The 22,664-nt window shown below is 40.5% G+C and overlaps 1 protein-coding gene across 1 annotated transcript; it reads left to right on the top strand.

Moving 5' to 3' along the window:
* The first annotated feature begins 2,795 nt into the window (after positions 1–2,795).
* LOC147638349 (chlorophyllase-2-like) lies at positions 2,796–5,298 on the top strand. Its single transcript, XM_086798281.1, has 2 exons — positions 2,796–3,257; positions 4,410–5,298. Exons 1-2 carry the CDS (start codon positions 2,904–2,906, stop codon positions 5,142–5,144), a joined length of 1,089 nt encoding a protein of 362 aa, XP_086654407.1. The 5' UTR covers positions 2,796–2,903; the 3' UTR covers positions 5,145–5,298.
* Positions 5,299–22,664: the final 17,366 nt, after the last annotated feature.

Genomic DNA, 22,664 nt, shown 5'->3' with positions numbered 1-22,664 from the left:
CAACAAAAATATGCTTGCATCCTCATGTTTTTAAGAGTCTAATAATTTGTAAGGGCTTATTAAAGAAATATCGCAATAGTAGGGATAACAAGAATATGCTTACATCCTCATGTTTTCAAGAGTCTAACCATTTGTAAGAGCTTAATAAATAAAAGAGGGGTAGAAGTAAAAAATTGTTGATGAAAAAGAAGACTTATACCATACTACACATGCCACACAGCTCTATACATTGCTTGTGTGTAATGCCCAAGTAAATCAATGGTTTATTGGTAAAAGAGAATGTATGTGTATAATGTACATTTTTAACTTTTGGTCTTTCTTTATAGCCCATGATTCTTAGCATCTTCTTTATAGCCAAGTACCAAGTTTATGGTTATTTATGTAAAAGGAGAAGAGGCAGCCTCTCATGTCGGGGGGGGGGGGGGGGGGGGGGGGGATGGAGGTTATTACACTCAATGCTTTGTTTCTTATACTTTGTGTTCATGTATTAGCTTTGGTTGTTTATGTTTCTTATGTTAATTCAAGCTATGGTTGTATACATATATGGGGTTGATTAATTATATTTCCTTCTCCAAGATCCTATCAATATTAAGTGGTCTCACCATCAGCATGGTATAATGGTCACCCATGTGTCCTTGAATCACCATAGAGGGATGAGATCTAGCACATAGAATTTAGACACAATGTGTGTGTATAATGTACATTTTCAACTCTTGGCCTTTTTTGGCATCTTCCTTATTGCCTACACAAAATGGACATGTTGTACTCTCCAATGCACATGTAAGTCATGGGGTGAATACAAAATTCTCTAAGGGCTGAGAGAGAGAGAGAGAGAGAGAGAGAGAGAGAGAGAGAGAGAGAGAGAGAGAGAGAGATTAGTAATGCACTCTCTAATGTAGGTAAGTCATGGTTGGTGAAGAAGAAATAAGAGAGAGAGAGAGAGAGAGAGAGAGAAAGAGAGAGAGAGAGGTCACATAATAAAAACCTTATGCAATGCTTTTTAAAATATAGAGAGAATGCGTGTGTACAATCTACATTATTTATTTTTTTGTCTTTTTTTGCATGTTCTTTTTAGTTACCCATAAAATTGTGCATTATTTGTTGTTGGTCTTTCTTGGCATCTCCTTTTTAGCTCATAAAAGCATGTTGTATTGTAAAATGCAGGTAGGTCACAATGAAACAAAAAAAATGTCAGAGAGACAGATCGTGTTGTAGTGTACTTAACAAGAGATATTGTTAAGTGCAAAAAAACTATTGACCAATCAAAATAATGGCAATGCTTAAAAGTAGCCTGGATAAGCACTAAGAATTTAGATAAAATGTTGGCAATATTATTAAGATATATAATTTTGTTTCTTGAAAATTAAGACACTAACAAAATTGAACCATGATCTTAAAATTTAAGCCATTAGCTTAGTACAAGACACATATTTGGTTCAAAAATATGCAATATGGTTTTTTTGAAAGGATACATAAGGATAAAAACATAGAGATATGAACAAAGTCGAGATTCCAATTGGTATTTGATCTAGTTCGGGTAGAAAGATGCAGCTAGCTCTCATCAAATCAATACGGTTAGCTCTCATCATTGGTGCTTGAGCTAGTTCGAGTAGATAGATGCAGCTATCTCTCATCAAATCAATGCCATGTTTTCTTCATAAATATGAGATATGTATAAAAAGGATGCATAAGGACATAAAGATGGTTAAATTTGAGATCGAGTTTCCAAGCGTTCCAACTCGAGCAAATAGATTTTATAAATAGATAGGATTTTTAAATTCATGTTTTTGGGATTTTTAAATAATAAAAGTGTACTTACATTAGGGTTTTCTTATGGTTTCTATAAGTTTGTATAGAAAAAGGGGATCATTTTAAAGAACTAAAATTTGTGTAGAAAAAGGGGGGCATTCTATAGGAAATTGCGAGTTTGTAAGAAAAAGGGGTTATTGTATAGAAAAAGGAGTCACTTTAAATACTCAAAATTTATAACTAAGGGATATATACCCCTTGAATGCATGTGATGTATAAGTTTTCTATAGAGTAATCCCTTGATGCACTAGTCAAGTACTAATGAATATTACGAATTTGGATTTAACTACCACATTGCTAAGAATCTACAAGTATCACAATAGTAGGGACATAACAAGAGTATGCTTGCATCCTCATGTTTCCAAGAGTCTAATTACTTTGTAAGAGCTTAATAAAGAAATATCACAACTGTAGGTCCATAACAAGAATATGCTTGCACCATCCTGATGTTTTCAAGAGGCTAATTACTTGTAAGAGCTTAATAAAGAAAGGAGGGGTGGAGGTACAAATTGTTGAGCTCTACACTTTGCTTCTGTGCAATGACCAAAAAAATCAATGGTTTGTTGGTAAGAGAGATTGCATGTGTATAATGTACATTTTCAACTTTTGGTCTTTCTTGGCATCGTCTTTACAGCCCATGCGCATAGTTGTACTCTCCAATGCAAGGAGGTCACCATGAACAAACAATGAGAGAGAGGTGGAGAGATATAGAGAGAGAGAGGGGGAGAGGGAGAGTAAATCTATACATAATAAATTTTACTTTTGGTGGAGAGTGTGGTTATTCACGAGGTCCTGGACCAGTGTTCGAGGTTCTTGCAGACAGATGCAACCACAGCTCAGTACGTCAAGGCTCGTGTTTGTTTCAGAAACCTGTAGGATGCTATCAAGAGGATGAATAAGGACAGAAAGATGGTGAACTTTGAGGTCGAATTTGTAGGTGTTCGAGCTGGTTCGAGCAGAAAGATCCTATAAATAGAAGGGCCACTGAGTCTAGTTTGCACACAGTATACACTCTTGCTAGCTTCTCCTCGCGCACTCTCTTGCTTCTCCTCTCGATACTCTCGCGCTTAATTCTTAATCTTTCCGCCACCACCATGATGAGAGCTTCTGTCCGAGACATGAGCAGTGCAGTTTATCGCCCTCTCGTGACCTTAGCTCAAATCCTTTGCCTCGCCACCTTGAGTTCTGCCGTCTATGAGGAGAACGGTCCGTTGGAGGTCCAAATTTTCCAAACTTCGTTCTCAGCGAGAGTCCCTTGCGTCGGTACGACGATCATCGAGCCCCCTACGCAGAACCAACCTCCAACGCGCCTCGTTGTTGCTGTTCCGACACAAAGTGGGACGTATCCGGTAGTCGTTTTTCAACATGGATTCCTTCTCGCCAATTGCTTTTACACGCAACTCCTCCAGCACGTATCCTCTTACGGTTATATTGTGGTGGCTCCCCAGGTGAACACATAGGTCATTGAGAAAAGTGGTTTTTTTTTAAATTATTTTGCTCTTTTCTTCACCTAAGCTCCTCCCACAAGAAGGTTGGTTTTGGGTGTGCAAGAAGATGGAAGATCAACCGAGAGAAAAAAACTTAGGGGGGGATTATTATCCATCTAGTTTCCACACCTAAAACCTTCTTCTGTTGTGGGTTGCGAATTAATAAACCCTCTCACAACCAAGATAGATTTCTAAGAGGCTTTCTCTAACATATTTGAAGGGCTTTGATGCCCTCTCAAGGCTTCAAATTTCAGCAATAGACAAGCCAAATATCCCCTCTCAAGGAAAGGGGGAGGGTATATTTTGTCCCTTTTGAGAGAGATGAGCCGGGCACCCGACTTACATGGGGCCTCTTTTTTAACAAAAATAATAATTATCTTCAGAAGTGTTAAAAGTTATACCTAGAACACTCCACACCAAGAGACCATTTAAGCACCCCCACCATCACACTATTTTAGAAGTGAAACGTTTCAAATTAAATGAAATACTTGTGTATCTTTGATTTCTCGGCCGCCACCAGCTCCGAAAAGTGGGGGGTAGGGTCCACACATGCTTGATTTTTGACGAGCTCGTGCTTGTTTTTGGGTGTTTTGGATATAAAAAACTTGCAAAAATAATTATAAGCCATCAAAAAAGATAATTTTTTAAGAGCGTTTTGCACGTTTTTGAGTATTTTGGACATAAAAAACTAGCAAAAATAATTTTAATCCATAGAAAAATACACGTAAATTATGAAGTATTTTGGACTTTAAAAAAACTTGCAAAAATTATTCTAATCCATCAAAAAAATACATGCTCGTCCACCCGAAAAAGGCAATCCACCCGAAAAAGGCAACCCTAACAACGGATCCCTGCTATCTATCTTGAGCCCTTAACACTAGTGTCTAGAATTTTCTATAGACAAAATATTTTCCCATGTTTCCTTTTATAAAAGTCTGCGGTTTTTTTTAAAGGAGTATGAAAAGAAGAGAATATAATAATGAGAACGCTGTACACCCCAACAGGCCCCTGAGAGCTTGCAACTGTTCTGTATACCCATGTGTGCATGCCCTTGTAATCATGTAACCCAATGTTAATACTAATAAGGATTAAGGCGGTTTAATCCTGATTTAGGTCATCACGCTGGACGAGGACGCTACCGAGGAGATCGAAGAAGTGGCAAAAGTCGTGAATTGGCTTCCGGGCAACCTGTCCGTGGTGTTGAGCACAGCCGCCGTCGACCCGACTACCACAGTGGTCACGCCTGATCTCGAAAAGGTCGTGATGGCAGGACATAGCCGGGGAGGCAAAGTAGCATTCGCCTTGGCATTGGGCTTGGCCTCATTCAACACCAGTTTGAGCTTTTCTGGGCTTGTGGCGCTCGACCCTGTGGATGGCGTCGACGAGCCCACAACCCCCGCAATTGTTCAGGAGGGTTGTGATCATTGCCTACACCACCTTCCGTTTCCAACTCTCATCGAAGGAACAGGCTACGGTAGCCAAAAACCTCTCATTGGCCCTGCTTGTGCGCCTGTGTGCTGTGGCCACCAAGCCTTCTACAACTGTTCATCGGCTCCAATCGTTTACCATCTTGTTGCATCTGACTTTGGTCACCTTGATTTCTTAGACGACTCAGTTTTCTGGACGTCGTTGGTCTGTAAGAGTGGATATTCCAAAGAACCTCTCCGCAGCTTCACGGGCGGATTGTTTGTAGCATTCTTGCAGTCTGCACTTAATGGCACTAGCGAAGCAATGGATGACATCTTAACAAACTGGCAGAACGCATCCATCGCCTTGGAGCAACCTCAAGCCTACATAGGGACTGATTCAGGCGCATGCGGCGCAGCAGTTGCATTATCACTTTTGTAAGCTGTAGTCGTGCACAATAATATGCCATGATGATAGATCTGTAGTTCTTGCAGCCATTATCATCATCAGATCAATATTGTAGATTATTATGCATAATCTCACGATATTTGAAGCAGCTACATTAGATGACTTAATGGCATTAATGTTTGTAACCCACGTATGTGTATGCCCTTCATCTCGAGCGATGGCATCTTCTTCTTTCCTCTATATCTTACTAGTACACGACCCACTCGCTCGGCTGCTGCCTATGCACTACCCCCTTGGTACTCTGTCTCTCTCTACTATGCACTACCCCCTTGGTACTCTCTCTCCCTCTCTACTATGCACTACCCCCTTGGTACTCTCTCTCCCTCTCTTACTAGTACACGGCCCACTCGCTCAGCTGCTGCCTATGCACTTGGTACTCTGTCTCTCTCTACTATGCACTACCCCCTTGGTACTCTCTCTCCCTGTGACATCCCCCTTGGTACTCTCTCTCCCTCTCTACCAGTGCGTTGGTGTGACATATTATTGTTTAGGACATTGTGACATATTGTTGCTTAGGACATTTAAAGAGGTTTCAAAAGTACCGTACTCTAACAAATTAATCTCTCTCTCATAAAGACACATAAAGACATGCTAACAATGCCAATAGAAAATCAGTATCAAAAGGAAACATAGACACATCAAAAATATAAGCCACCATCCACACATTTATTAATAATAGATGCATCACACCCAATAGAATGAGAACATGATATAACTCAATCACGTTAAGCATACTTGATTAAGGATCAATATCCAAAAGATCTAAAAAAGCATACATATAACAAAAGTCAACATCTAAATAACCATCCTCCTAGTGTCCTGCTGAAATACTGTTGTGCCCCCGACGTGTTGGAGAGAGAGAGAGAGAGAGAGAGAGAGAGAGAGAAATCACATGAAAAAATTTATTTTTAGTGAAGCCTTATGCAATGCTTTGTAAAATATAGAGAGAATGCATGTGTACAATGTACGATGTACATTATTATTATTTTGTCTTTTTTGCATCTTTTTTTTAACCCATAAAAATGTGCTTTATTTGCTGTTGGTCTTTCTTGGCATCTCCTTTTTAGACCAGAAGCAAATAATGTACAGTGTACATTATTTGCTTTTGGTCCTTCTTGGCATCTCCTTTCTAGCTCATAAAAAGCATGTTGTATTGCAAAATGCAGGTAGGTCACAATGAAACAAAAAAGTGTGAGAGAGAGAGAGGGATCATGTTGTAGTGTACTTAACAAGAGATATTGTTCAGTGCAAAATAATTTTTGACCAATGACAATAATGACAATGCTCAAAAGTAGCCTGGATAAGTATTAAGAATTTAGATAAAATGTTGGAAATATTATTAAGATATATAATTTTTATTTTTTGAAAATAAACACACTAACTCATCATGAAGGAATAGCTCCTTCTTCTTCTTCTCTCTTCTTGCTTTTGCTATTGAATCTTGCTTGCATGATGGATGCATGCTAGATAGGTTTGAGTGTAGGTTTTCTTCTTGGCAATAACTTCTTCTTCTTCCCCCACCTTTTGTGAGAGAGAATTAACTGTCGCGAAGGACCATCTCTTCTTGCTTGCATCTAGGCATTGAGAGCTCTACCTTCACCCCATTCGTCGCAAAGGATCATTCCAGTGTGATAAGAGAGCGAGGATACCCACAATGGTATGTTGCATTTTTGGCTCAAAGGAGGAAAGACCTAATGACACATTCTTTGGCAAGGCCCAAGGGAGATATGAACCAGGTCGAGATTCCAATTGGTATTTGAGCTAGTTCGGGTAGATAGATGCTACTAGCTCTCATCAAATCAATATGGCTAGCGCTCATCAATTGGTGTTTGAGCTAGTTTGAGTAGATAGATGCAGCTATCTCTGTTCAAATCAATACCATGTTTTCTTCATAAATATGAGATATGTATAAAAAGGATGCATAAGGACAAAAAAATGGTTAAATTTGAAATAGATTTTATAAATAAATAGGATTTTTAAATTCATGTTTTTGGGATTTGAAAATAATAAAAGTGTACTTACATTAGGGTTTCTTTATGGATTCTATAAGAAAAATTATAGTTTGTATAGAAAAAGGGGGTCATTTGAAATAACTCAAATTTGTGTAGAAAAAGGGGGGCATTGTATAGAAAATTACGAGTTTGTAAGAAAAAGGAGTTATTGTATGGAAAAAGGAGTCACTTTAAATACTTAAAATTTATAACTAAGGGATATATACCCCTTGAATACATGTGATGTATAAGTTTTCTATAGAGTAATCCCTTGATGCACTAGTCAAGTACTAATGAATATTACGAATTTGGATTTAACTACCACATTGCTAAGAATCTACATATTTTGCACAAGCATTTATACTTTTATTAAAAGAGAGAGAGAGAGAGAAAGGTGCTATGTTCCACGGGAACACTCACGGGAACACAGATTATGGAAGGAGGCCGGAAGCAATTAATGCGAGAGAGCCGGATTGTAGCCATGGGAACATAAAGACGCACATAATCTTTCCATATTTTTGTGCCGAAGTGCAATGTAAATCATTTTAGGCCAATGTGGGTTCTAAATGAGAGTTCTTAGTGTATTAAGCAAGGCTCACTTATGGGGTTGTCCGTCCATGTGTGAAAGAGGCCTAGGGTTAGGGTTAGTGGCATCTCTACAAAAGAGATGTTAGCTTTAGAAAGTGGACGTTTTTTCCATTCCCATAAGCTATTGAGTGAAGCTCTTGAGCTCTCAAGCTATGGCAGCTCTCCAACTCTCTCTCTATTGTACTCTAATGAGCATGAAGCTCCAATGAGTATAGCTCCACTTCATTCTCTTAATCTGTTTTAGCATCATTGAAGTAGATTAATCTATGATTAGTTGAATGCTTCTTTCTTTCTCTTGTGTATGCTGCATGCTTGTATTGTGTGTGTGTAGTCTTCATTGATGCAAGCTCTTGCCCACTTCTTTGGCAATGAGTTATTCATGGATAGACTCTCTCTATGAGCTTGTGGGTTTGTGAATGTTACATTCTTTGCTTGCTTAAGCTTGTGGGTTAGTAGATGCACACTTATGGATTTGCAGGCATTAGGAAAACCTAAGATTTAATCAATGTTTGAATGGGATTAAGAGATTGCTATGCATTGCTTGTTGTCTTGATTAGTGTAGTGGATTTAAGAGATTGAGAGATTGATTGAGGTGTTGAATGGTTGAATCATCTAGTGGTGGTTTGTGTATGTGAACTCTCCCTCATGGGATAAGCCTTCATGCACTAATCGGGTCGAGTCCTCGGATTGACATTGTGTTTCTTAACACATTTGTTGATCGGTAGTACTCTATGAGCACTATATTCCACGGTAGAGAGAACCGCTCTACAATGGCGCCGCTGTCGAGGAGCGAATGCCTACATTAGTTGAGCACCGTACACACACTATCACTCCTTATTAAGCTCCAATCGGTTGCAAAACTGTTGGATAGGAGAGCTGGCTTTGGGACTAATTTTGGTACTTATTTAAGACTAATCTGCTGTTAAATTCTCTTTATTTGTCTTGCAATTTGAGTGCGATGGGCTGGCTACACTTCTCCCTCGAGGTCAAGACAAGGATTCAACACACGAGAAAGATTGGAGGTAGGCGCCAAACCTGCAAATTTCGATTTGTGTGCAAAAAAAGAGAGGCCTGTTTTTGCATTTCTGTCATTCTGTTAAAGGAAAATTTTTACAGTTTCAGTTTTTTGCATGTTCGTTTTATTTTCTGTTCTTAGCTTAGTTCAGTTTTCTGCATCATTAATTTTGTGCATTTTAGTTCTCTGTAAACCTACATTTTAGTTCTCTGTTAAACCTGCACCTGTAGAGAAAGTGAAATCTGCACACACACATGAAGATTGAACATTTCGAATTTGCTGCACATGCATTTAGTTCACTGCACACGCATTGAATTCACTGCAAATCTCATAGCTGTACACGCATTTAGTTCACTGCACATGCACTTCAAAAAAAAATAAAAAAAACGGTTGTGTGTGAACAGCACACCACGCAGAGAGACCCACACACCGCACCATAAAGACCGCCACCGCACCGGATAAGGGGGTGCAAAAAAAAAGAGTGGAAAATTTTTCATTTTCTGCCCGCAAAAATTTGGGAGGTTATCTAACTTTTCGAGAGGAGTTAGACGACACCCATCGTCGAAATTTCGGTCTCCCAGACCCATTTTCCCATAGTGACTCAGTATGCAAAACTGGTAAATTTTAGGCGATTTTCGATCCAAAAAAATACGCTATTTTTTTGGCCTAATGTGTTCGAGGGGGTTCAAAATGGATTCTGGCAAAGTTTGAGCCAACTTGAAAATTTTTGGATTTTTTTGAAAAATAATATTTAAGAAAAAAACTTAAAATTTGACCTTATGCACTTGCGGTCGGGACGTCATATAGACACTGCCATAGGACCTACGGCACCTTCTAGAGTACCTACGTAGGAAAGTGGGACCCAATCGGTAGAAAATTGGCAGATATTACTGAAACCTTTTTCGAATCCCAATCTGATACCCTTTCCAGGACAACTAGCTCATTGTCTATGGACAATCTAGGGCCGTCAAATAATCATCCCTTAGCCCCAAATAGGACACCCACAAGATCTTTTAATCCATTTGAAGCTGACACCATGGGGTTACCACTCAATGTGAGACTTCAATATGTCTACACGAATGCTCAAGGAGCTGAGATTTTTAGGGATCCACAACAATGGTATCTCGTTAAGATCGCAGACTTTTTCTCAGAGCTTGATAGAGCACCTCTAGTCAATGACCAGGGTAACATGTACATGGGTGGAGATGGTGTTCGCTACGAAGTCACCTATCATCCAGAGAATGTGGACAAATTAGGGGAGCTCTCTAAAAGTGAGTTCTTAGACTTATCAAGGCCTTCCAGAGCAAGGGAGTCTAGAGATGATTGGCTCATTGAGCCGAACATGCCTGGACCATCCAATGCTAAGTCCTCAAAGCCATCCATAGATGATTTACTTTGTGTAGATCTAAATTTGGAAAGGGACATGAAAGGCAAGAGCAAAATGGATCAGGGGGCTGAGAACCAATGGGAGTTTGTACGACAAATTCCAGTGACAAAGGTCTTTCAGGATGACCCACTTCAAGAGGTCTATAAGGACTCTTTAGAAGGATATTATGCAATAACTAGATCGCCAGAGCTAGAGCTTCCTCTAACACTTATGGTGGTAGTCGAGAAGCTTGCAGGATACAAGAACCGAATCGTTGATAAATGGGCCAATGAATACCGAACCTTAGATTAGAAGGAAATTCGTGAGCTCACGTGGAGAGGACAACCATTATTCATGGAAGTGTTCTCAACTAATACAGCTAAACCAGGAGAGACAACCTTTCTTGGAGAAACTATTGCTCCTCCCCTAAGAGAGTTCACTAGAGAGGGACTCTCAACATCAAAGTGGACCACTGCAAGTAGCCCAACTCTAGCACCAAGATATTATCCTACACCAAAAGTGCGACCACAGATCACACCACAACAACGTTTCTCTCACTATGACAATCAGAGGGTAGGGGAGCCAACTCGTCCTCCCATAAATGCACCTCCTGAAATGCGAGTAACAAGATCTTTGGAGGGGATTGGTGATGTAGGTAATAGGGGACCCACACCAATTTGGGATGCATGTGGACCATCTTACCAAAGAGAGGAATAGTTCCCACGGAGAGTGAGACGCCGTAGGCCCTATGATGAGTATTCAAGACAAGTAAGGCCATCAACTCTTCAGAAACTGGTAAAGAAGTACGAAGGGTCAGGAGATCCATATGACCATGTAGCAGCATTTAGGCAAGCAGTTCGAGCTGAGCAAGTGACTGACAAGCATACGCAAATTGAAGGATTTGGGCTCACTCTTAAGGGAAAGGCCCTTGCTTGGTTTCAGGCACTAGAGGCTTCAGACAAATCTTCTTTACGAGTTTTGGAAGAGAGATTCATTGCTGCTTTTTCCTTGATGGGGATTCAGCATGACACAGTAGCAAAGATCTACTCTTTCAAGCAAGGCGAGACTGAGAGTGTTAAAGACTGTGTAAATAGGATGAAGCAGTACATTAATTGTTGCCCAGAAGATGAGAAGCCCGATTAATTTCTCTCTTCTTAAAAGGACTCAAAAATTCAACACTGCATACACATCTCTATGCAAAGAAGCATACAAATTTCAATGAGTGTTGCCATGATGCTATGGATTTCACAGATAACTTCAAATTCCAAGATGGTTCTGGCCCTGAGGTGCAACCTATGGATCAGTGGGGTGATGACCAAAGTTCAGGGTCTAGCGCACTAGTAAATCCAGACCACATAGCTAACCTAGTACTAAGGAGATTGGGACAAACCTATCACCCACCCATGCAGCCACAACAATAGCAGCAGAGCGAATGAGGAGTGTACTACCTACAGGTCCTCATCCTTGTGGAGCATGTGGCGGTAACCATAAAACCGAAGAATGTAATACCTTTTCTCCTCTAGTCACAAACCAACCCACAAAGAAGTGGTGCCAGGCCTGTGCTTGGAACTTTACCCACACCATACAGGAATGTACTCGCATTGCAAGAATGAGACAGGAGCGTGAGCAGCAAAGGGGTGGAGTAGCTCCACAAATGCATCAATAGTATACTAATTTTGAACGTAAGCCACCGATGGCACAAGAGCAAGCACGACCTATACTTGGAGCTCAACCTCCTGCTCCTGGGACTGCTCCTGTGAGGGTTGTTGACTACGACAATTCAAATATGTGTAGAGACTTGGTAAACCCAGGCTATGTGGAGGAGGAATATGCATCATATTCATCCAAGGAAAATCTCTTTGAAAGTCCCGCATATCCAAGCCAAGCACTAGGGAGGCTCAACTAGGGGAACAAAATTCTTTGATGTTGCTAGGCAGCTACCAACCTAGGACTCCAGGCCCCTCAGGTCAATGGCAGCAACAAAGGAAAGTAGAAGCCAAACTAATGGGCCCCTATTATGAGTGCAGAGAACCCCATTGGGCTCGTGATTGTCCACATCGCCCAAGGCAAGCAGCTCGATCCAATATAACAGTACCACAGTTTTCACCAATTGAAAGATATTGTCTAGGGTGTTGTGTAGAACACTTTCCAAAGGATTGTTTGCTAAAACCACATGAGGAAGGCACCTCTCAACCAAAGGTTTCACTCAACTTTGTAGAAGCAGTTCCATCACCACCTTCATCACAGAATGAGGATGTCGTGCCACTTAGAGTCATGACTAGATCACAGACACAAAATGCCGAAATGCAGACTGATGAGACACCTTGAACTTGGGATGCAAAGGCAAATCTAGTGGACAAGACCCTACATTCCAATAGAAAAAGGACCACTAGGAGGAAAAAGAACCGCAACAAGCAAACTAAGAGTGCATCCAGTAGTTCTCAAGAAGTCTCTAAACAAAACATGAGGGATCAAGCTTTTACATCCCAAGAAGTGCATGAGGAGCATCAACCTCAACCTGGGCCTAGTGCTATAAACAAGATGAGGCTAGTACAACCGAGGATAGTTCTGGGGATTCTGTTTTTGTGGATAAGGTGAACGAGACACTAGATGCCATCATTGATGCTCATAGAAGTCGCATTGCAGCTCTATCTGAGCTACCCAAGAAGCTTCAAGAATACCCAAACCCTCGTGAGGAGAAGATCAATCTAGCTGTACATCAGCAACTCATTAGGGAAGCTCAATCAATACTTGAGGGTCCACCTCCACCTATCCCTCGGGGCCCAGCCTCTCTTAAGCCAACATTAGAAACCATACCAGAAGTGTCATCAAGTTGGGAAATGAAAAGTGAGCTGATCTCACAAGCTCATAGCAAAAAGTTGCACCAATGGACACCCCATTGAAAGAAGGCATTCTGCCGCCACCTAGTCTTGCCTTCCCATGCAATGATGAAGTTATTGATGCTAACGAGGACATGGAAAATGAGATGTGGGCAGTAGTTCTTCATGAGAAAGTTAATGAGAATAGGTCCTCTATTATCTCACCTCCATTCTCTGAGGTGGATTTTACCAGGGGCACAGAAAACAACTTTAGACGCCCAAGCATCCAAGAGGAAGTTCAAACAATTGTTTCTCTTAGAAGTAAGCATACAATGAAAATCTTACCATCTTATTTGGGAGAATATGAGAACTGTTCTCAAATCTTGAGGATACTCTCCATGCATAGAAGGTTGACAAAGGAGATGGATATGGGTATCGTGCAAGCTATTTTGTCAGCACCAGTGGCTTGTAACTTACCTTTGCTTAATTTGATAAAGCTTCGACCAGAGTTGTGGAATGATATTGCCACATGTTTGTCAGAGCAGGTATTGCTACAAAAGGATCACCATCATTGTACTATACACACTGAGACAAAGCATGTTATGCCAGTTTCCTATCAACAAAGTAGGAAAATTTTGTGAGGATGATCAGGGAAATGCTACCCTCCCATTGGAAGTGCGAAAAGTAGCTTCAACTGTAATACTTGATAGTGGTGCAGGAGTGGGCATTGTGACAAGGTCCATTTGGAAAAAGGGGCAAACCAGCTACTATTAGGAGAACTAGGATGCTCTTGCAGCTAGCAGATGGAAGCTTAGAACATCCCATTGGGCTGCTAGAGAACATATTGGTCACCACATGTGGGATTGAATATGAGCACACATTTGCAGTAGTGGATTTTGGAAAGCATCCAAACTATGAAGTGATATTGGATAGACCATTCATGCGACAATTTCAAATGATTCAAGATTGGGGATACAATTATTTGTACCTTCGGCATGATTCTGTCATCACAAGAGTCAACCTAAAGAATCACTCATATCGTGATGTAACAAGGTCTCCAATAGATGAGTTTGATTCTGCTTCATCTGAGGGCTCAAGAGTTACATTATCAGATGGGCAAGAAGATCTGTGGATGTGTGGAGCCTCATGTAGGGATTTCAACACTGAGAGACTTAAGGGTAATCGAAGTGTATCAGATGAGGCATACATTCCACAACCCTTCCCTGAGCACTTAATTGATCCCCTAGAATGGAGTCATGTCCTTGCAACATTATCGACATGTGCTTTACCTAAGCCAATTCAATTTTGTGACTCAGATGGATATGACATTATTCCTATACGAATGGTACAACCACGTGACCTTCTAGATGATTTGTACTATGGGGATGCATCCACAACAGCACTGCATGTAGAGGAAGTCTCAGTGGAGGGTTTAACACTCAAATCTGCTAATGATGCTGATAAGGAAGATGGATGAGACTCTGATTTTGAAGATGATGTGATAATCCCCGAGGAAGAGTTAGGAAAGGCACGCCTACTCTTCAGAGGAAGGGAGGTTCAAATAGAGATCCCTCGAAGCCGATCTAAACCTAAATGCTGTAAGAGCCATAAGAGAATCCGTAAACAAGATGAGAGGGAACGATGTGAGAGAAAACAAAAAGAAGATGAGGAGTTTAAGAATGAACACTCTCAACCACCACCTCACTTCTCAGGAAAGAATGGATATCTATACTATGTCCAAGCACAAGATAGTATCAAAGACCAAGTAAAACGATCAGATGGATTCCAACCAGGGGAAAAGCTAAAAACTGTTAGCAAAAATCATAAAAAAATGAAGAAACCAAAACCAAAACTCAAGTCTCAAACCGATTCAAAAGAGAGTGTCGGAAGTGCAAAGATAACAGTTGAACAGAAAAATCTGATGCAAGATTGCAAAAGAGAGCTCAAAACCACATGGTCTTCAATTAGTGATGACTCAAGTGGACAAGAACAAGGTCTCAATGTTCCCCCCAACTTCACACAATACACTCTTCAAGATCAAAAGATTGTTCTTCAACAGCCCATGCGACAAAAGCCAAGCGTGCCAAGGGTTTCATATGATGGTCCAGAAGATGCAAAAAAATTTGATATCGCTAAGCCAGGAGAAGAGCCTCGCTATGTGTGGATTGCCACAGACTTGTCCTTAGACGAGGAGAAGTTATTAATTCAAACAATAAAGGAGTATCGCGATGTTTTTGCTTGGAGTTATAAAGACCTCAAAGGAGTTGATCCAAGCATATGTCAGCATACAATTCCATTGCGAGAGGATGCAAAGCCTTCCAAGCAATGTCCTTATACTTACAATGAGAATTTTGCACGAAAGATAAAAGAAGAAATAGACAAGCTCTTAGAGGCAGAGTTTATCTATGAGATTGAACACACTGAATGGGTCTCCCCTATTGTAGTGGTGCCCAAGAAAAATGGAAAACTTCGAGTATGTGTAAACCTCAAGAAGGTAAATGCAGCTACTGTACGTGATCATTACCCACTTCCAATCATGGATCATGTTTTGGAACGAGTTGCAGGGAAAAAGGCATATAGTTTCTTGGATGGATTCTCCGGTTACAATCTTGAAAGTGTCAATTGATCCAAAGGATCAACACAAGACAGCCTTTGCTACTGAAGATGACATCTTTGCCTATCGTGTTATGCCATTTGGTCTAACAAATGCACCAGCAACCTTTCAGCGGTTAATGAGTCATGTATTCAAGGAGTACCTTAGGAAATTTCTTGAAATCTTCATGGATGATTTATGTGTTCACTCACAAGAGCGTGATGATCATATAGAACACCTCAGACTTGTGTTTCAAAAGTGTCAAGTTTATCGTATATGCTTGAATCCTGACAAGTGCAAATTCATGGTAAGACAAGGAAAAATTTTGGGCCATATTGTTTCTCGCAATGGGATTTCAACAGATATGGATAAAATTGATGTCATTGTCTCCTTACCTAGGCCTATCAACCCTAAAGGGGTACAAATATTCATGGGACATTGTGGCTATTATCGTCGATTCATCTACATGTACGCTGTCCTAGCCAGACCATTATATGCTCTTCTTGTAAAGTTTAATTGGACTGACGAGTGTGAGGAATCCTTTGAAAAGTTGAAGCAAGAATTAGTGTCTGCACCCATCTTACGGGCACCATATTGGAACCAAATCTTTCATGTCCATATTGATGCTTCAAACTTTGCAATCGGATGTATTTTGGCTCAATCGGGAGAACATAATAAGGATTTCCCAATCTCATATGCTAGTCGACAGCTGAACAATGCTGAGAAGAATTATACCACAACAGAAAGAGAAGGTTTGTCCATGATATATGCAGTGAAAAAGTTTTGCCATTACCTTTTGGCAAACAAATTTATATTTTTTGTGGACCATCAAGCACTGCTATATTTGGTGAATAAGCCTTGTGCAACTGGAAGGATTGTGAGGTGGTTTGTCATCCTTCTTGAGTTTGATTTTGAAGTGGCAGTCCAAAAAGGAACAACTCATCTTAGGGCAGATCATTTGTCTCAAATCACCTCTGGCGAAGCTCCTATGGGTGTGGATGATGATATGTTAGATTCAACACTTTTCCTTTAGAGACAGCTCCTAAATGGTCTGAACCCATCTTAGAAATTTTGACAAGTGGGCAGATACAACTAGCGGGTCCTAATGTGGACTTATGGCGACCATTCAAGTTAATCTCAGGGAGATTATATCGTCAGGGTAATGATGGAGTGTTGCGGCTTATACCTAACCCTGACCAATATGAGGAGATCTTGGAATGGGCAGATGAGGGTATTGGTGGAATCCATGCATCAGCTACTACTTGTGTGCGACGTATAACTCACAATGGGCAATGGTGGCCTACCATGCATGCGGATGCTGAAAAATTTGTTCGTAAAAACTGTGCTACTTGTCATATTCAACAACCAATTCATAATGTCACATTATTCCAAATTTCAACTACACCAAGTTGGAGTAAGTATATTGTGGACTATCTTCAGCATGGTCATACTGATCGAAAAAATTTCTAAATATCGAAAGCATGCTATTGAAGTTGAAGCGGCAAACTATATGCTGATAGAGGACCAACTCTACAAGAGAGGCAAGGATGGCAACTTACGCATGTGTGTATGTGAAGTTGACTACTTGAAATTCTTGACTCATGCACATGCAGGTGTTGGGGGTGGACACTTTTCGGGCAATACCATAGCTAAGTTGATTAGGTGGTCTGGGCTTTGGTAGCCAACCTTACAAATGGATGCTGAAGAATATGTAAAACGTTGTGACGATTGTCAAAGGACCAAACCTCCCATCACAAAGGACAATATGCCATTGCGGCCTATGTTAAGCACACGTGCTTATGCCAAATGGGGTATTGATTTTGTCGGTCCCATTAAACCTCCAGCTCATCACACGCATGCCGAATATATTATAGTCGCAACTAACTATTTGACCAAATGGGTAGAGGCAAAGGCTACAGTCAAAAATGATGCCAGAACCACAGCTAAGTTCTTGTATGAGTACGTGTTTACACGCTATGGCTTACCTATTGAAATCGTTAGTGATCAAGGTGTGCACTTTGTGAATGAGGTCATAGAGTTTTGCTTCAAGAATTTATGGTAATTCACAAGCGTTCTGCACCCTATCATCCCCAGAGCAATGGACAAGCTAAGAGTACTAACAAGATTCTTTGCACAGCACTCACAAAGATTGTTGAGGGACATAGGACTGATTGGGAGCAAAAGTTGCACTCAGTTCTTTGGGCATATAGAACAACCTATAAAACATCTGTGGGCACAACCCCATTTGAGCTTGCTTTTGGGCTAGATACAATTCTTCCCATTGAATTTCTTGTACCTACTCTACGAGTTGCTAAACAAATGGACTGGACGGGTCATGAGCTTTCTCAACACATTGATGAATTGGAAAAGCTTGATGAGACCCGCTTATTGGCGGTAATGGGGATGTATGCTGAGAAGAGGAGACAAAAGCAATGGTATGATAGAAATGTAACAACTGGCCGATTCAAGAAAGGGGACCTTGTGCTCTTGTACACACTTAAGAAGCATAAGAGAAAGCTTAAGAAACGTGGCCTAGGACCGTTTGTGATTAATGAGCTTACTCCAAGTGGTGCAGTGCATTTAGAGACACTAGAAGGTGAGCAAATGCCTAACTTCATTAATGGAAGTCGTCTCAAGAAATACAATGAACCATTAACTGAAGCCATGCTTCAATAAATGCATGCTGCACACACACGGAAAGAAGCACATGACCTACTTAAACATCTGGCTCAAGAAGAGGCTAAAGCTAGAGTTGCAAAAGCCAAGGAGCGTCGCAAGGCTTCTATGTTGGCCTTGCAGTTGGCTACTGATGAACAATATGTGGATCCTTTCAATATTCAAGTGTGTCTTCATCTTCATGAGACTACCTACTTTGTCTCTGCCTTAATTGACTCTCGTGTGTGCAGATTATAATGTTCTCTCGTTTGACACATGGATAGCCTTGGGACAACCAACACTTGTGCACATTCCTATTGACTTACGAAGCTTCTTAGGTGAAGATAACCCTATAGAGGGAAAATGTGTCATTATGATGTCCATTCAGGATCACCAAATGTCAGTTCCCTTTTATGTGGCTAGTAAGTCCAAGGCAGTGGTAGAGGCTGTTCTCGGTCGATCATGGTTAAGTGCTACCAATTGTTCATTAGATTGGAAGAATAGACAATACAAATTGCAAATTGATTCTGATTGCATCTTGGGATCTGCTACTCCATGAGCTTTATCATGTTAAAAGGGTGGTATTTCTACCTTACATAGTCCACTTTCAAAATCTGCTCTTGAAGCTCCAACACAAATGATGTGGATAATCGATGAGTCCTCAAGTGAGGGCCATGGCTGGCATGTTCCAACTACTTTACTCACTGCTCAAAGAAGGCTAGGCAAGAAGGAATTATCAATTTGGCTACCCAAAGATGCGTACAAACTTGTACCATCTAGTCTAGTTGCTAAACCTCCTGAAAAGCACATCTTTTCCAAGCGTAAACCTCAGATTGTTACTCATTGGGTCCCAAAGCATGTTCTTAAAGCACAAGGCTATTATGAGGGTGCAACAGCACTTTAGCTTCCCAAATGTCATGGTTTGCTAGAGGTAAAAGAGTGTATCAATAAGATTCCAAAAGCCACCCTTGGTTTTCCATATCAGTGGGTGCAAAGGAAATCAACACAACCTCTTCAAGATAGGATAGGTGGTTGTGATAGCACCTACAAATCTCCTTGTGTTGAGCTTCCCAAAACATGTATTGAATCACAAGTTGTCCCAATTTCTCCTTGTTACACAATTCCATTAACTTGTGTACCTAATACAAATCCAACTTTACATGAGTCTCCTTTGAGCATAGATTCTAGCACTTCACTGCCTAAATCCTCTTATCTTGCTCAAATTCCTGGACAATTGCTAACCTTCCCACCTCTTAAGAAGGACATACCCAAAACCAAAGGTAAGGCATTAACACTACAATTGAAGCTCTTTGGTAGATCAGTGTTTGAATAGTCTCACATTTACTAATGTGGTTCCTTATGACTTTAGAGGATTGTGTTCTTTTTGAGATGATCTTATCTACAATGTTTTTGATAGGGATTGTGATGATGGATATGAGTGTATAAAGTTTGAAGTTTCTAAATTTCATTGTTCTACACCCAGATACCTCCTGATGGATACTTGGCGAGATACATGTCCACCATGCATTGACCCTGATAGTACTCAACCTGATCATCCCGGGGGTTATAGTGCTCCTCCTTTTCAAACTCATTCTAGGTACTTTTATGCTCCCTTAGGTGAAAATTGCTATGGGCATCACTTTGTCACTTTATTCTATCAACAACATCACCCATTTCCACATTGTCAAGATGTGCACGACTCGTATTAGGAGAAGCTTCACACATTTGTTGGCTATGCCGCTCTTACTTTCAACAATATGGCACGGGTTTAATGAAACAAATTGTGGAAATTACACCCCAATGCCATAACCTTCTTAATGTGAGAGTACCAGACCGCGGACCAAATCAACGTAGATTACCTGAGGAGGTTCAAGCACAACAATGGAGGGATACATGCATAAATGAATTGCAACCACATATCTTGCAAGCCCTCCTTCCCCCAGCCTCAACATGTCGATTTTGGATCACTATGAGTACCTATATTGAGCAGTTCCAAAATCGAAATTGTCTGCTTAACCTTCCCATAGAACCAATGCCATATTTTAGCGAGGAAGCACTCCTTCCTCTACCACCTTCTCCAGAGGCCGGTTTTTGTACAGGGTTGTCCTTGCATCCTGAAGTGATTGATACCATCTTTCCAGCAGAAGTGGACACGGATCCACCACTAGTGTAAGAGTAAGCTTATCAACTCCACAATAAGATCAACAAGCCAGGGCACTTTTCTCCCACTGGGTTTTTTCCCTCGGCTATATTCAGTGAGATTGGCACCAATAACAAATTTTATTCTTTTCTTTTCTTTTCTCGTTTGTTAATAAACATTTTGTAGAGATCCCAGCTAAACAAGAGCATACAAACACGCCCCAATAGACCACCTATCGTGCATACAAATTAGGAAGGGGGGAGACATGCAATGCCTACAAAGAGCAAAGAGAAGCAATCTGCACAACATCAGCAATGCATCAATGCAAACGCACAACATCAACGAGCACTACAACAGGTGTATTCAAATCATAATCTTTTGTTCTTTATGTGCTTTTAACTTTTGGATATATTGTTTGCATGTTCACACACAGGTGGCTGGTTTAAGTTTTAAATTAGTTGTTAAAATGTGGTGAGTGATTTCTAGATTCTTAGAGGACTTAGTAGAAGGTATTTCTATTTGAAGAAGGTGTAGGTTATATACCAACAGAGTATGCCAAGTTCTTATGCTCTCAAAGTATATTAGTTATCCCTAGTGGTAGCTACCTCTTAGGTATGGGCTAGGTGCTAGGAGTAATAAAAACTTTATGAAAATCATGCCCTAAAAAATATATACAAGTGATTCGAGACATGACGTGTCTACAGCCATGTGGAATGCCTGGTAGGACCTTGGGTTGTCTTAGCACCTTGGGGCCGATGCCTTGGTTTCCATGGGGTGAACACTGACGTCTAAAAGATTCAGAAAAAGACCTTCCAAGACTCTATCACCTTGATAGATGTTGGTAGGACTCTGGGGTACATTATGGGCCCTCGAGACTGATGCCCTCATCTTCATAGGGTACTCCTTATGTCAAAAAGAAAGAAAAGGGTCTGTCGCCCTTGAGATACTTAGCGGCCTTTAGATTCTCTTAGCGGAGGTCTCTTGGCTATTGCTTGGGTCTCATTGGGATGGAACCTTCTCCTTATTCATCCTCTTGATACCATCTTGCACGTTTCTGAAACAAACCCGGGCCTTGATGTACTGAGCTGTAGATGCATATGTCTACAACAAGAACCTCGAATACTCGACCTCGTGAATAACCACACTCTCCACCAAAAGTAAAATTTATCATGTATACATTTCCTCTCTCTCTCTCTCTCTCTCACACACACACACACACACACACACACATTGTTTGTTCATGGTGACCTCCTTGCATTGGAGAGTACAACTATGCGCATGGGCTATAAAGAAGATGCCAAGAAAGACCAAAAGTTGAAAATGTACATTATACACAAGCATTCTCTCTTACCAACAAACCATTGATTTTCTTGGACATTGCACACAAACAAAGTATAGAGCTATGTGATATTTTCATCAAGAATTTGTACCTCCACCCCTCCTTTCTTTATTAAGCTCTTACAAGTAATTAGTCTCTTGAAAACATGAGGATGGTGCAAGCATATTCGTGTTATGAACCTACAGTTGTGATATTTCTTTATTAATCTCTTACAAGTAATTAGACTCTTGGAAACATGAGGATGCAAGTATACTCTTGTTATGTCCCCACTATTGTGATACATATCAAGTCATCAAACATGAGGATGCAAGTATACTCTTGTTATGTCCCTACTATTGTGATACATATCAAGTCATCAAATTAAACTCTCTTGAATACATTATAGCATGTAGAGCGGTTCTCTCTACCGTGCAATATAGTGCTCATAGAGTACTACCGATCAACAAATGTGTTAAGAAATACAATGTCAATCCGAGGACTCGACCCGATTAGTGCATGAAGGCTTATCCCATGAGGGAGAGTTCACATACACAAATCACCACTAGACGATTCAACCATTCAACACCTCAATCAATCTCTCAATCCCTTAAATCCACTACACTAATCAAGACAACAAGCAATGCATAGCAATCTCTTAATCCCATTCAAACATTGATTAAATCTTAGCTTTCCCTAATGCCTACAAATCCATAAGTGTGCATCTACTAACCCACAAGCTTAAGCAAGCAGAGAATGTAACATTCACAAACCCACAAGCTCATAGAGAGAGTATATCCATGAATAACTCATTGCCAAAGAAGTGGGCAAGAGCTTGCATCAATGGAGACTACACACACACAATACAAGCATGCAGCATACACAAGAGAAAGAAAGAAGCATTCAACTAATCATAGATTAATCTACTTCAATGATGCTAAAATAGATTAAGAGAATGAAGTGGAGCTATACTCATTGGAGCTTCATGCTCATTAGAGTACAATAGAGAGA

Source organism: Cibotium barometz, chromosome 5, assembly GCF_041138505.1.
Source record: "Cibotium barometz isolate CiBa-2024 chromosome 5, ASM4113850v1, whole genome shotgun sequence".
Lineage (NCBI taxonomy): Eukaryota > Viridiplantae > Streptophyta > Polypodiopsida > Cyatheales > Cibotiaceae > Cibotium > Cibotium barometz.
The sequence above is the reverse complement of the archived record's forward strand: the minus strand, read 5'-3'. Positions and strand labels throughout refer to the sequence as shown.